The sequence below is a fragment of the Hyla sarda genome, chromosome 12 (assembly GCF_029499605.1).
Source record: "Hyla sarda isolate aHylSar1 chromosome 12, aHylSar1.hap1, whole genome shotgun sequence".
In the NCBI taxonomy this organism is placed as follows: domain Eukaryota; kingdom Metazoa; phylum Chordata; class Amphibia; order Anura; family Hylidae; genus Hyla; species Hyla sarda.
In genome coordinates this window covers 11,349,610-11,365,404 of record NC_079200.1, presented here as the reverse complement: position 1 = coordinate 11,365,404, position 15,795 = coordinate 11,349,610, and the positions used below count along the sequence as shown (strand labels likewise).

General features: G+C 40.0%; 1 protein-coding gene across 1 annotated transcript in view; it reads left to right on the top strand.

Moving 5' to 3' along the window:
* Nucleotides 1-15,795, top strand: part of RND2 (Rho family GTPase 2) — a 108,294-nt gene that overhangs the window by 20,284 nt on the left and 72,215 nt on the right. The window contains exon 2 of the mRNA XM_056548228.1: nucleotides 12,151-12,238. Coding sequence (XP_056404203.1) covers nucleotides 12,151-12,238 — 88 coding nt within the window. The remainder of the gene's footprint in view (nucleotides 1-12,150; nucleotides 12,239-15,795) is intronic.

Sequence of the window (15,795 nt, the reverse complement as noted above, 5' to 3'; positions counted from 1 at the left end):
CTGTTGCAAAACTACAACTCCCAGCATGGCCAGACAGCCTGGCCATGCTGGAAGTTGTAGTTTTACAACAGCTGGAGGCACCCTGGGTGGGAAACACTGATCTAGTTTACCTAAATCCTTGGGTGTATAGGGAGAGGTTTTAGCAGTAGAGAAGGAAGTGCTCATAGGGAGAGGTTTTAGCAGTAGAGGGAAGTGCTTATGGGTGTATAGGGAGAGGTTTTAGCAGTAGAGAAGGAAGTGCTTATGGGTGTATAGGGAGAGGTTTTAGCAGTAGAGAGGGAAGTGCTCATAGGGAGAGGTTTTAGCAGTAGAGGGAAGTGCTTATGGGTGTATAGGGAGAGGTTTTAGCAGTAGAGAGGATAGTGCTCATGGATGTATAGGGAGAGGTATTAGCAGTAGAGAAGGAAGTGCTTATGGGTGTATAGGGAGAGGTATTATCAGTAGAAAGAGGGAAGTGCTTATGGGTGTATAGGGAGAGGTATTAGAAGTAGAGGGAAGTGCTCATGGGTGTATAGGGTGAGGTATTATGAGTAGAGAAGGAAGTGTTCATGGGTGTATAGGGAGAGGTATTAGCAGTAGGGAAGGAAGTGTTCATGGGTGTATAGGGAGAGGTATTAGCAGTATAGAGGAAGTGCTCATGGGTGTATAGGGAGAGGTATTAGCAGTATAGAGGAAGTGCTCATGGGTGTATAGGGAAAGGTATCATCAGTAGAAAGAGGGAAGTGCTCATGGGTTTTTAGGGAGAGGTATTAGCAGTCGAGAGAAATGGTCATGGGTGTATAGGGAAGTGCTCATGCCGCTGTACAGAACACTGGTGAGACCTCACTTGGAGTACAGATACATTGGAGAGAGTTCAGAGAAGAGTAGGATGAAAACTTATCAGGAAAGGTTCCAGGACCTGAACATGTAAAAAAGAGGGAGATGATAGAAACTGTATATACATAAAGGAGGAGAGGAGGTTTATATAGGAGAAAAACTACCACAAGAGACTATGGTGTTATATATAGAGGACATAGTGTTATATATAGAGGACATAGTGTTATATATAGAGGACATGGTGTTATATATAGAGGACATAGTGTTATATATAGAGGACATAGGGTTATATATATAGAGGACATGGTGTTATATATATAGAGGACATGGTGTTATATATATAGAGGACATGGTGTTATATATATAGAGGACATGGTGTTATATATATAGAGGACACGGTGTTATATATAGAGGACACGGTGTTATATATAGAGGACACGGTGTTATATATAGAGGACACGGTGTTATATATAGAGGACACGGTGTTATATATAGAGGACACGGTGTTATATATAGAGGACACGGTGTTATATATAGAGGACACGGTGTTATATATATAGAGGACATGGTGTTATATATATAGAGGACATGGTGTTATATATATAGAGGACATGGTGTTATATATATAGAGGACACGGTGTTATATATAGAGGACACGGTGTTATATATAGAGGACACGGTGTTATATATAGAGGACACGGTGTTATATATAGAGGACACGGTGTTATATATAGAGGACACGGTGTTATATATAGAGGACACGGTGTTATATATAGAGGACACGGTGTTATATATAGAGGACACGGTGTTATATATAGAGGACACGGTGTTATATATAGAGGACATGGTGTTATATATAGAGGACATGGTGTTATATATAGAGGACATGGTGTTATATATAGAGGACATGGTGTTATATATAGAGGACATGGTGTTATATATAGAGGACATGGTGTTATATATAGAGGACATGGTGTTATATATAGAGGACATGGTGTTATATATAGAGGACATGGTGTTATATATAGAGGACATGGTGTTATATATAGAGGACATGGTGTTATATATAGAGGACATGGTGTTATATATAGAGGACATGGTGTTATATATAGAGGACATGGTGTTATATATAGAGGACATGGTGTTATATATAGAGGACAGGGTGTTATATATAGAGGACAGGGTGTTATATATAGAGGACATGGTGTTATATATAGAGGACAGGGTGTTATATATAGAGGACATGGTGTTATATATGGAGGACATGGTGTTATATATGGAGGACATGGTGTTATATATGGAGGACATGGTGTTATATATGGAGGACAAGGTGTTATATATAGAGGACATGGTGTTATATATATAGAGGACATGGTGTTATATATAGAGGACATGGTGTTATATATATAGAGGACATGGTGTTATATATATAGAGGACATGGTGTTATATATATAGAGGACATGGTGTTATATATATAGAGGACATGGTGTTATATATATAGAGGACATGGTGTTATATATATAGAGGACATGGTGTTATATATATAGAGGACATGGTGTTATATATAGAGGACATGGTGTTATATATGGAGGACATGGTGTTATATATGGAGGACATGGTGTTATATATGGAGGACATGGTGTTATATATGGAGGACATGGTGTTATATATATATAGAGGACATGGTGTTATATATAGAGGACATGGTGTTATATATAGAGGACATGGTGTTATATATATAGAGGACATGGTGTTATATATGGAGGACATGGTGTTATATATGGAGGACATGGTGTTATATACAGAGGACATGGTGTTATATATGGAGGACAGGGTGTTATATATGGAGGACATGGTGTTATATATAGAGGACATGGTGTTATATATAGAGGACAGGGTGTTATATATAGAGGACAGGGTGTTATATATAGAGGACAGGGTGTTATATATATAGAGGACATGGTGTTATATATATAGAGGACATGGTGTTATATATATAGAGGACATGGTGTTATATATATAGAGGACATGGTGTTATATATATAGAGGACATGGTGTTATATATATAGAGGACATGGTGTTATATATATAGAGGACATGGTGTTATATATATAGAGGACATGGTGTTATATATATAGAGGACATGGTGTTATATATATAGAGGACATGGTGTTATATATATAGAGGACATGGTGTTATATATATAGAGGACATGGTGTTATATATATAGAGGACATGGTGTTATATATATAGAGGACATGGTGTTATATATATAGAGGACATGGTGTTATATATATAGAGGACATGGTGTTATATATGGAGGACATGGTGTTATATATGGAGGACAGGGTGTTATATATGGAGGACAGGGTGTTATATATAGAGGACAGGGTGTTATATATAGAGGACAGGGTGTTATATATAGAGGACATGGTGTTATATATGGAGGACATGGTGTTATATATGGAGGACATGGTGTTATATATGGAGGACAGGGTGTTATATATGGAGGACAGGGTGTTATATATAGAGGACAGGGTGTTATATATAGAGGACAGGGTGTTATATATAGAGGACAGGGTGTTATATATGGAGGACAGGGTGTTATATATGGAGGACAGGGTGTTATATATAGAGGACATGGTGTTATATATGGAGGACAAGGTGTTATATATAGAGGACATGGTGTTATATATAGAGGACATGGTGTTATATATAGAGGACATGGTGTTATATATATAGAGGACATGGTGTTATATATATAGAGGACACGGTGTTATATATAGAGGACACGGTGTTATATATAGAGGACACGGTGTTATATATATAGAGGACATGGTGTTATATATGGAGGACAGGGTGTTATATATAGAGGACAGGGTGTTATATATGGAGGACATGGTGTTATATATAGAGGACAAGGTGTTATATATAGAGGACATGGTGTTATATATATAGAGGACATGGTGTTATATATGGAGGACAGGGTGTTATATATGGAGGACAGGGTGTTATATATAGAGGACATAGTGTTATATAGAGGACAAGGTGTTATATATAGAGGACAAGGTGTTATATATAGAGGACATGGTGTTATATATATATATAGAGGACATGGTGTTATATATATAGAGGACATGGTGTTATATATATATATAGAGGACACGGTGTTATATATATAGAGGACACGGTGTTATATATAGAGGACACGGTGTTATATATAGAGGACAGGGTGTTATATATAGAGGACAGGGTGTTATATATAGAGGACAGGGTGTTATATATAGAGGACAGGGTGTTATATATAGAGGACAGGGTGTTATATATGGAGGACAGGGTGTTATATATGGAGGACAGGGTGTTATATATGGAGGACAGGGTGTTATATATGGAGGACAGGGTGTTATATATGGAGGACAGGGTGTTATATATAGAGGACATGGTGTTATATATATAGAGGACAGGGTGTTATATATATAGAGGACAGGGTGTTATATATAGAGGACATGGTGTTATATATATAGAGGACATGGTGTTATATATATAGAGGACATGGTGTTATATATATAGAGGACATGGTGTTATATATATAGAGGACAGGGTGTTATATATAGAGGACATGGTGTTATATATGGAGGACAGGGTGTTATATATGGAGGACAGGGTGTTATATATGGAGGACAGGGTGTTATATATGGAGGACAGGGTGTTATATATATATAGAGAGGACATGGTGTTATATATATATAGAGAGGACATGGTGTTATATAGAGGACATGGTGTTATATATATATATATAGAGGACATATAGAGGACATGGTGTTATATACGGAGGACATGGTGTTATATACAGAGGACATGGTGTTATATACGGAGGACATGGTGTTATATATATATATAGAGAGGACATGGTGTTATATAGAGGACATGGTGTTATATATATATATAGAGGACATATAGAGGACATGGTGTTATATACGGAGGACATGGTGTTATATACAGAGGACATGGTGTTATATACAGAGGACATGGTGTTATATATGGAGGACATGGTGTTATATATATATATAGAGGACAGAGTGTTATATATAGAGGACATGGGGTGTGTGTGTGTGTGAGAGAGAGAGAGAGAGATATATATATATATAGATATAGATATAGATGGTAAAGGGGTACCCCACTGGAAAAACACTTTTTTTTTTTTTTTTTTTTTTTTTTTTTTTTAAATCAGCTGGTGCCAAAAAGTTAAACAGATTTGTAAATGACTTTTATTTAAAAATCTTAATCCTTCCAGAACTTATCAGCTGCTGTATGCTCCACAGATAGTTGTGTAGTTCTTTCCAGACTGACCACAGTGCTCTCTGCTGACACCTCTGTCCATGTCAGGAACTGTCCAGAGCAGGAACTAATCCCCATAGCAAACCTCTCCTGCTCTGGACAGTTCCTGACATGGACAGAGGTGTCAGTAGAGAGCATTGTGGTCAACTTCCTGTGGAGCATACAGCAGCTGATAAGTACTGGAAGGATTAAGATTTTTAAATAGAAGTAATTTACAAATCTGTTTTAACTTTCTGGCACCAGTTGATTTTTTCCAGAGGAGTACCCCTTTAATAGATGAATGGGCGGCTGTGTTCTATACTGATGGGCCCAGTCTGGCACAGATGGGGGGTCCCAGGCAAGGAATCTACATGATGTCTGTGTCCTAATCGCCATATGGAGAAGGGTTGTGGAGATGAGGCGACCCCTTTTAATAAGATTAAAGAGACTGAATACACAATGGCCACTTACCCTCTTACGCACCCGGTCTGGTTTTTGCGCCGCTTTCTTCCTGTAGACTCCAAATAATTGTATTAGAAAACATCTGCTCCTCATCTCATTTGGGATGTTTCTTTAAGCTGCGGATTAACACTCCGACTCATTTAGATTTCCCTCTGATATCCTCATCAGGTTAAAATAACCAAATGTTAAATTCTTGGTTGGAAATGAACGGGGGAGATTTATCGAGACCCGTCCAGAGGAAAAGAGGCTGAGTTGCCCATAGCAACCAATCAGATCACTACTTTCATTTTTGAAGAGGCCTGTGAGAAGTGAAAGCAGCGATCTGATTGGTTGCTATGGGTAACTCAGCCACTTTTCCTCTGGACGGGTTTTGATAAATCTCCCCCGAAATGTTTAGTGACGGCGCGGAAAGCGCGAGTATCGATACTATGGTAACGGAATCGGCAGAGTACGAGAAGAAAATGCTCAATCAGAAATAGAGAGACTGATCAGAACGTTCCTTTCTCCGCAGAAATGTAGGTGGCCTAGATGTCGAATCATGGCTCGGGCTATAAAGTGGTCTCCAGCATTTCAGTTTCCACAGGAAGTTGTGTAGTTCTTTCCAGTCTCACCACAGTGCTCTCTGCTGACACCTCTGTCCATGTCAGGAACTGTCCAGAGCAGGAGAGGTTTGCTATGGGGGTTTGCTTCTACTCTGGACAGTTCCTGACATGGACAGAGGTGTCAGCAGAGAGCACTGTGGTCAGATTGGAAATAACTACTTAACTTCCTCTGTAGTATACAGCAGCTCATAGGTACTGGAAGGATTAAAGGGGTACTCCACTGGAAAAACATTTTTTCTTTTAAATCAACTGGTGCCAGAAAGTTAAACAGATTTGTAAATTACTTCTTAACCCTTCCAGTACTTATCAGCTGCTGTATGCTCCACAGGAAGTGGTGTAGTTCTTTTCCGTCTGACCACAGTGCTCTCTGCTGTCACCTCTGTTCATTTTAGGAACTGTCCAGAGCAGGATAGGTTTTGCTATGGGGATTTGCTCCTACTCTGGACAGTTCCTCAAATGGACAGAGGTGTCAGCAGAGAGCACTGTGGTCAGACAGAAAGGAAATTCAAAAAGAAAAAAAACTTCCTGTGGATCAGAACAGCAGCTGATAAGTACTGGAAGGATTAAGATTTTTTCAATAGAAGTAATTTACAAATCTGTTTAACTTCCTGGCATCCGATGATTTTTAAAATGTACCCCTTTTAAGGGCTCGTTCACACAGTGGAATTCCTCTACACTGCATTGCCATCTTTGAGACGGCGCACATCCGCGGTCCTACCTCTGATGGTGTCGGCGGCGCCCAGCGGGCGCCGCCGACACAATCAGAGGTAGGACCACGCAGACATGCGCTGTCTCCTAGACGGCAATACAGTGCCACGGAGTTCCACCTAAAGAATTAACCTCAGCGGACGTCCATTCTGCTAGCAGAACTCCGCACAGGTGATTATGCCGAGCAGCTGAATCCTATTAAAGGGGTACTCCGGTGGAAAACTTATTTTTTTTCTTTTCTTTTTTTTTATCAACTGGTGCCCGAAAGTTAAAACAGATTTGTAAATTACTTCTGTTAAAAAAAAAAAAAAAATCTTAATCCTTCCAGTACTTATTAGCTGCTGAATACTACAGAGGAAACTATTTTCCTTTTGGAACACAGAGCTCTCTGTTGAAATCACGAGCACAGTGCTCTCTTCTGTCCATTTCAGGAACTGTCCAGAGTAGGAGAAAATCCCCATAGCTAAACATATGCTGCTCTGGACAGTTCCTAAAATGGACAGAGGCGTCAGCAGAGAGCTCCGTGTTCCAAAAAGAAAATAATTTCCTATGTAGTATTCAGCAGCTAATAAGTACTGGAAGGATTAAAACATTTTAATAGAAATTTTTTAATTTACAAATCTGGCACAGCTTGATTAAAAACAAAAAAATAAATGAAGTTTTCCACCAGAGTACCCCTTTAACATCAATGGGACTCTCTGCCGGCGGAACCGTTCCGTCTCCTGCATTCGCTTTTTTTTTAAATAATTATTTTATATTATCATACGCGGTTAGATTTGGTGGACACAACGTAGCTAGTAGAGATGAGCGAACTTTAAGTAAATTTGATTCGTCACGAACTTCTCGGCTCAGCAGTTGATGTCTTATCCTGCGTAAATTAGTTCAGCTTTCCGGTGCTCCGGTGGGCTGGAAAAGGTGGATACAGTCCTAGGAAAGAGTCTCCTAGGACTGTATCCACCTTTTCCAGCCCACCGGAGCACCGGAAAGCTGAACTAATTTACGCAGGATAAGTCATCAACTGCCGAGCCGAAAAGTTCGTGACGAATTGAATTTACTGTAAGTTCGCTCATCTCTAGTAGCTAGATGTGCTACAGAATAGTCTCAATAAGCTTCCCCCACATCCCATAGGAATATCCAGCCTTATCTCCATAACTTCTTATAAGGTGATAATTTCTTTTTCCACCTCCAAGATCCTTCTTTTCTTTTTTTTTTTTATTCTTTTCTTTTTTTTTTTCTCCATTTTTTTTTCTTATTTTTTTTCTTCACTCCAGAAGATGAATAGGGTTATGGGAGAATTCTTGTGATTCATTTATCGCTGTCGTCTCACATTCAAATGAGAACGTCTGGCAGCTCGAAATGTAAAGGTATGGAGGAAAAATGGCTGCATAGGGAAAACCAGGGGACAAAGAGCTGTTCTACGGGATTTAGGGATGATCTCATGGTGCGGTAAATGAGTTGCGTCACGTCTGTACCTGACTTAAATCTAATTTCCCTGTCAAATGTAAATAAACGAACCAAAGCTATAGTATTTAGAGATGAGAGAATTTACAGTAAATTCGATTCGTCACGAGCTTCTCGGCTCGGCAGTTGATGACTTATCCTGCATAAATTAGTTCAGCTTTCCGGTGCTCCCGTGGGCTGGAAAAGGTGGATACAGTCTTAGGAGACTCTTTCCTAGGACTGTATCCACCTTTTCCTGCCCACCGGAGCACCTAAAAGCTGAACTAATTTATGCAGGATAAGTCATCAACTGCCGAGCTGAGAAGTTCGTGACGAATCGAATTTACTGTAAATTCTCTCATCTCTAATAGTATTATACAGAGTTGGATATTGAAAAAAAAATAAATGTAGAAAAAAAACAAACAAAAAAACCCAAAACAATAAGGCTAGGTTCAGACTACGGAATTTCCGACAGAAATTCCGTTTTAAAATTTCCATCCGAAATTCCGCTTTTAAGTACATGCGAGTCAATGGGATTTCCGTGCACGTGTTCTTACTTCGGATTTTTTCACTCGGAATTTGCGTGTCTAATTTCTGCATGAAGAAAGGAGGAGCTCTTTCTTCAGATGGATTTTTCCGCAGCAGAATCCCATTGACTTCAATGGGACTCTCATTTCCCGGCGGATTTTTGTTCACACGCGGAATGTAGGCAGATTGAAAGCGGATGACATGCGGAAAATCCGTACGGATTAGAGTCAGAAATGTAAATCTGATCAGCCCACTGGTTCTTGGACTAGCCCACATTGAAAAAATTGACTGACCTGGTTTGGGTCATGTGATCACATGGTCCAAAAGGGGCTGAACTTGGCTCTTAGCGCTCCCACTGTTTTCTGCTTGTAATTGAAGCGGAAATTTAAGGCGGATATGGTGGGGTCATTTCCGTGCGGAATAGCGGCGGATTACTCACGGAAATGGCAAAATTACGCATGAAATTGAAAAACTCCTTTGGAGGCGGAAAATAGTTGCGGAAAATTTTGCTGGCAGACAGTCGGAAATTCCGTAGTCTGAACCTAGCCTAATAATAATAATAATAATAATAATAATAATAATAATAATAATAATAATAATAATAATAATAATAATATAATAATATAATTATAAAATATATATTCGTTTTATAGAATTTTTAAGCCAATAATGGGGATCCTATTCTCTTGGATGTGAATGGGCACTGTGTAATACTTTATTTCCAATGTGGTGGTACTGCTGGGAAATTACGGTATAGACTACTGTCTATAAAGAATAATATAGAGGTTCTTGTGCATACCTCGTGCTTACCTGTTTTACTAGATGTGGCAGGCATGAGTTTTCAGCCATGCTGATTGCATTTCTATCACTGAAATCATTTCCTTTTGCTGTCTGCAATTCCCATGAATGATCTGGTTTTGCAAAGAGAGGTGGTGGAGTTTGATCACTGCACCTGGCCATCTGATTAGGCTGCTGCTGAAGGTCACCCGGGGGAACGGATTAGACTAGAGGGTTGGGATCAGTTTAGATCGTTTGCAGCGTTGATGCTTTTTTCTTATTCAGAGTGTTTTAAAAAAAAATTGCAGGGAGGCAAAAGTGATTTGACCTATAATCACAATTAAGGTGTTTTGTAAAGATTTAAAGTCTTTAGGCTTTGAATTTTTTATATATTTTATACACATTTTTAGTCCATTTTGTCTATAAAATGACAAGTTTTTACCGTTATTTGCTGCCGTTATGAAAGAATCATGGCAAAAACCTAAAAGGAAAACAACTACCGTTTATATCCTGATCCCATAGAGATAGCAGCAGTATACAGATAGAGCTGGAGGGGAGGTGTATAATAACTATATATCCTGATCCCATAGAGACAGCAGCAGTGTACAGCTAGAGCTGGAGGGGAGGTGTATAACTACTATATATCCTGATCCCATAGAGATAGAGCTAGAGGGAGGGTGTATAACTACTATATATCCTGACCCCATAGAGATAACAGCAGTATACAGATAGAACTGGAGGGGAGGTGTATAACAACTATATATCCTGATCCCATAGAGACAGCAGCAGTATACAGATAGAACTGGAGGGGAGGTGTATAACTACTATATATCCTGATCCCATAGAGATAGCAGCAGTATACAGATAGAGCTAGAGGGAGGGTGTATAACTTAACTTCTATATATTCTGATCCCATAGAGATAGCAGCAGTATACAGATAGAGCTGGAGAGGATGTGTATAACTACTGTATATCCTGATCCCATAGTTGCAGCAGCATACAGAGAGAGCTGGAGGGGAGGTGTATATAGCCCCCCGTCTTTGCAAAGCCAAGGATTCATGGCCAATGTATGCAGCATTAGGAAATAATATCCATGTCGATATATAAATCAGTATAGATGAAAACCTACACCTGCCACATCAGCTAAAACAGGTAAGCAAGAGGCATACAAAAGAACCTCAATATTATTCTCTATTAATCACCTTTCTGCGTCTTTTTTCCAAACAGGGTGTCTCCAGCTGTTGCAAATCTACAACTCACAGCATGCCCGGACAGCCAACGGCTGTCCGGGCATGCTGGGAGTTGTAGTTTTTGCAACAGGTAAAGCGATTTAGATCACTAACTAGACGCAGGCGTAACAGATCCATCTACAGCACCTTGTTGACAGTTTCCTGTAGAACCAGATGGTTTCCCTATACTTGACGTAGTAAAAGCAAACAGAAAAAATACGTGAAAAAGTGGAAAAATTCTATGGACGATGTTACGAAAAAAACACGTTTTACCGGCTTGTTGGTTACAGAACCTGTTTTAATTAAAGGTGAAACGTCCCTTTTTTTAATGTGACAAATTTGGCTATGCTACACCTGTTTGTATTGGCCCGTTAGGCCCTTTTCACACTACAGGTATCATCCTGCTTTTTTACTGCCGTTATTTTACAATCGGATGCAATAACTGGTAATAACGGATGATAACTGACGACCATCATCCGTTATTATTTAAAGGGTTTTTTCTTAAAAAACCTGATGTTGATCATTCGTTATCGCCCTCCGTTATCGCCCTCCGTTATCGCCCTCCGTTATCGCCCTCCGTTATCGCCCTCCGTTATCGCCCTCCGTTATCGCCCTCCGTTATCGCCCTCCGTTATCGCCCTCCGTTATCGCCCTCCGTTACATCAGTTTTTACTTATTTTTTTTTTTAAATCAGGTTTTTAACCCTTTTTTACATTTTTTTTTAATTTTTTTGGTAAAGCTGTACTGAGCATGCTCAGTACAAAATAAAACGGATGTTAATAAACCTGACAATAACTGATGATAACGGATGTGTTTTTTTAAATTTCTTTATTTTTTTTGGAACATCTGGTTCCCATAGACTTCAATGTTAAATTTTAACATCCAGTTTTTCACCATTTTTTTATTTTTACATTTTTTTTTTTTTTTTGCCGGACCAAAAATTAGTGCATGCGCCGTCTTTTGTGCCGGCAAAAATAACTGACATTAATAAAAATTGTGAGCAAAAAAAAAAAGCACAAAAAAAAAAAAAAAAAAATTTATATATATATATATATATATATATATATATATATATATATATATATATATATAAAATATATAATTTTTTTTTGTAATATATATTACAAAAATAAGCAAAAACATTTGAAAGGGAAGGCAAAGTAAAACTCTTACTGTGCAATGAATTTGGTTCCTTGAAAATCTATTATAGTTTTTATGTATTTTCGAGTCCTGTTAATAATCTGTGTTTTTTGTTTTCTTGTCTATTTCAGAATTACGTCCCGACTGTTTTTGAGAACTACACGGCCAGCTTCGAGATAGACAAGCAGAGAATCGAGCTCAACATGTGGGACACGTCTGGTGAGTCTCTGCGCGGTATCGGCAGGCTGTCTGCGAGTTACGCAGCGTGGCAGGTGTGCTGGTCTGTAGCTGGAAATAATGAGCTTTTTATGTGTTTTTCCCAGCAAAATAACTTTTTATTTTTAAAGAGACATCGCCCCATACCTATAGGAAGGGCCACTTTTCCAGGGAGGCCCCAATTCACAGTTTGAGCTGCGCTGCGTACTCCTTTTAAAAAAACAATGGAGTGCGCATTGCAGTATTTTAAAGCTTGATATGCGCTAAAGTGGGCACCAAAATACTAAGTGTATACTAATAGGTATAAAAGAAAACAAAAGCTACTGCCGTAACCAAAAGTCATTGGGTTGGCATTTGGCGGTTTTTCCCTGCCCAACCGGACTTGATTGTTAGGTTTCTTTCTATAACCAAACAGGAAAAGGTCAATCAAGGTAGGTTAGAAGCCTCGGGGACCACCCAATGACCCATTTTTCAGTAGGTTTTCTACTGCTTATAGCAGTGTTTCCCAACCGGTGGGCCTACAGCTGTTGCAAAACTACAACTCTCATGCTGGGAGTTGTAGTTTTACAACAGCTGGAGGCAAACTGGTTGGGAAACATGCGATTAGAGCCAGACACAGCAACCTGATCCAATTTTTATTTTATTTATGTATTTATTAATTCATTTATTTTTATTGTAAGTTAATTTCTGAATTTTTTTGTACATTATTATTGGGTCGGCCATCTTGCCTGAGCTTTTATTAACCGCATTTAGCGATATGCTTTAAAGCAGGATACGTAGACCATAGAGAGGAGCTGTTCAGAGGAATAGGAGACATTACTGGACGTTCTCTGTGACCTTTTCAGATTCTACAGGGAAGGGGAGGCACAGAGGGGAGTTCACTCCGTGCACGGATGACTGGGGTGCTGTGCCGCTGGATAGGGGAGAAGATGTTTTTCGGCAGAGTACCCCTTTAATACCTTTTGAAGAGAGTATATTATCCATATAAAGGTAACTAAATATTTAGTATTAGATTATCTTGCCTGATGAGGAGACTTTTCTGGATGTTCTCTGTAACCTTTTCAAAGGCCTTTTTACCAAGAGGGGAGGCTGAATTGTGAGCAACAGCTATTGTGTGTATCTCTATGGAGACGGCACAAATTTTGATAGGGGATTAGATGTTTTTTGGCAGAGTACCCCTTTAATACCTTTTGAAGAGAGTATATAATCCATATAAAGGTAACTAAATATTTAGTATTAGATTATCTTGCCTGATGAGGAGACTTTTCTGGACGTTCTCTGTGACCTTTTCAAAGGTCTTTTTACCAAGAGGGGGAGGCTGAATTGTGAGCAACAGCTATTGTGTGTATCTCTATGGAGACGGCACAAATTTTGATCGATCCTAGCGCCGGCACCCGTAATTTGCGGAATGTCCACCTTTGTTTTCCGGGCAGACATTATGCTGTGTGAACACGGTCTAAAAAGGAGTTGTAATCCGTGTCCATTTGTTTTGATGCAGCACAGTGTGAACGAGGGCGATAGATCTCTACGTAAGACACAGATTGTGAGCACCGTAAATCTCAGCTTGTCAGACACATTTTGTTCTCCGTTTTTACTTACCATTCGTTGATACATTATTTCCTATTCTTCCCGCACACGCCAGGCAATGATTTATAAGCCCCCGGGACACCAGGGACATTTTACTTGTAAATAAGGACGTATTTTATCCTCGGCCTTTATAATACTGGATGGTTCTTAATACCTTTTTTGAAGTGAGCATATAGTCCATATAAAAGGAACTGAATAATAAATCGTTTCTCGTATCCTATCTCGGCGCAGGCCCCTCCCCTATTCGCCATACGCTTTATATGGTAAGATAAATCACGTTTTTATGTAAGTAAGTTGATCCGGCGATTATATACTGTTATTGGTATTTGAAGCTGTCGTACTGCGGAGTAATAAATGTGTTTTTTATGTTAAATGTAACGTCACGATAATACCCTGTTAGTCTAATACGGTGTTTCCCAACTAAGGTGCCTCCAGATGTTGCAATACTACAACTCCCAGCATGCCCGGACAGCCAAAGGCTGGTCCGGTGCTGCAGGACTGTCCGGAGAGGAGGTGGTCCGGTGGGATACTGGTTCCGGGCTGCTATCTTCACCGGGGAGGCCTCTTCTTAGCGCTTCGGGCCCGGCCCCAGAATAGTCACGTTGCCTTGACAACGACGCAGAGGTGCGTTCATTGCCAACGTACTTCTGCGTCATTGTCAAGGCAACGCCTCTATTCCGGGCCGGAAGCGCGGAGAAGAGGCGCCCCCGGTGAAGATAGCAGCCCGGAACCACTATCCCACCGGACCACCTCCTCTCCGGACAGCCCTGCAGGACCGGACCAGCGCCGAGCGGAGGTGAGTACTCAGAACTAAAGGGGGGTGAGAGGGGGCTGGATGATGTCGAAGGCCGCAGTGGTCTTCAACCTGCGGACCTCCGGAGGTTTCAAAACTACAACTCCCAGCAAGCCCGGACAGCCGATGGCTGCCCGGGCTTGTTGGGAGTTGTAGTTTTGAAACCTCTGGAGGTCCGCAGGTTGAAGACCACTGAGGGCGGATGATGACAAGAGGATGATGAAGGGGGGGTGTGGGATGATTACAAGGGGATGATGAAGGGGGTGGGGATGATGACAAGGGGATGATGAAGGGGGGTGGGGATGATGACAAGGGGATGATGAAGGGGGGATGTGTGGGATGATGACAAGGGGATGATGAAGGGGGGATGTGTGGGATGATGACAAGGGGATGATGAAGGGGGGGTGTGGGATGATGACAAGGGGATGATGATGAGGGTCTGGATGATGACAGGCGGTGATGATGATGATGATGAGGATGTTAATGACGGGTCTGGATGATGACAGGGGGGGGATGATGTATTTTCCACCCTAGGCTTATACTCGAGTCAATAACTTTTCCTGGGATTTTGGGTTGAAATGAGGGGTCTCGGCTTATACTCGGGTCGGCTTATACTCGAGTATATACGATATAGATATATAATATATATATACACACACAAGAGATGCGGAGAAAGCATGGCCAAAGTAGTCACACAGCAGGTGGGTGCAAGCCGAATTTCTAACAGTCCCAGTCGCAGACTGTACAGGTAGGTATCCAATGCAGGTATAAGGCAGCACACCGGGTAGTGTTCAAATAAAGTGCAGTTTAATGTCCCATATCCAGATACAACGTTTCGTGTGTATATATATATATATATATATTAAATAATTTTTTTTTTCAAATGTTCTATATATATATCATGTATAAATCATATATTTTTTTTTTTTTTTATTACGGTATATACATTTTATATTTTATTATTGTTATTTTTTTTTTATAAACATTTTCACGTATAAATGGCATGTGTTGTACTAAGTAGAGTTGCTAATTTTTTTTGCAGTTTCTTACAGCAGGGAGCATTTAATACCAACTTGATGGGGAGTACCCAGGATGCAAAGCTTCAGCTTTTCAGACTCTTGCTGGGCGAGACTTAATCCGCTGTATGCGGCGGTGACATTTATAAATACGTCCTCATACT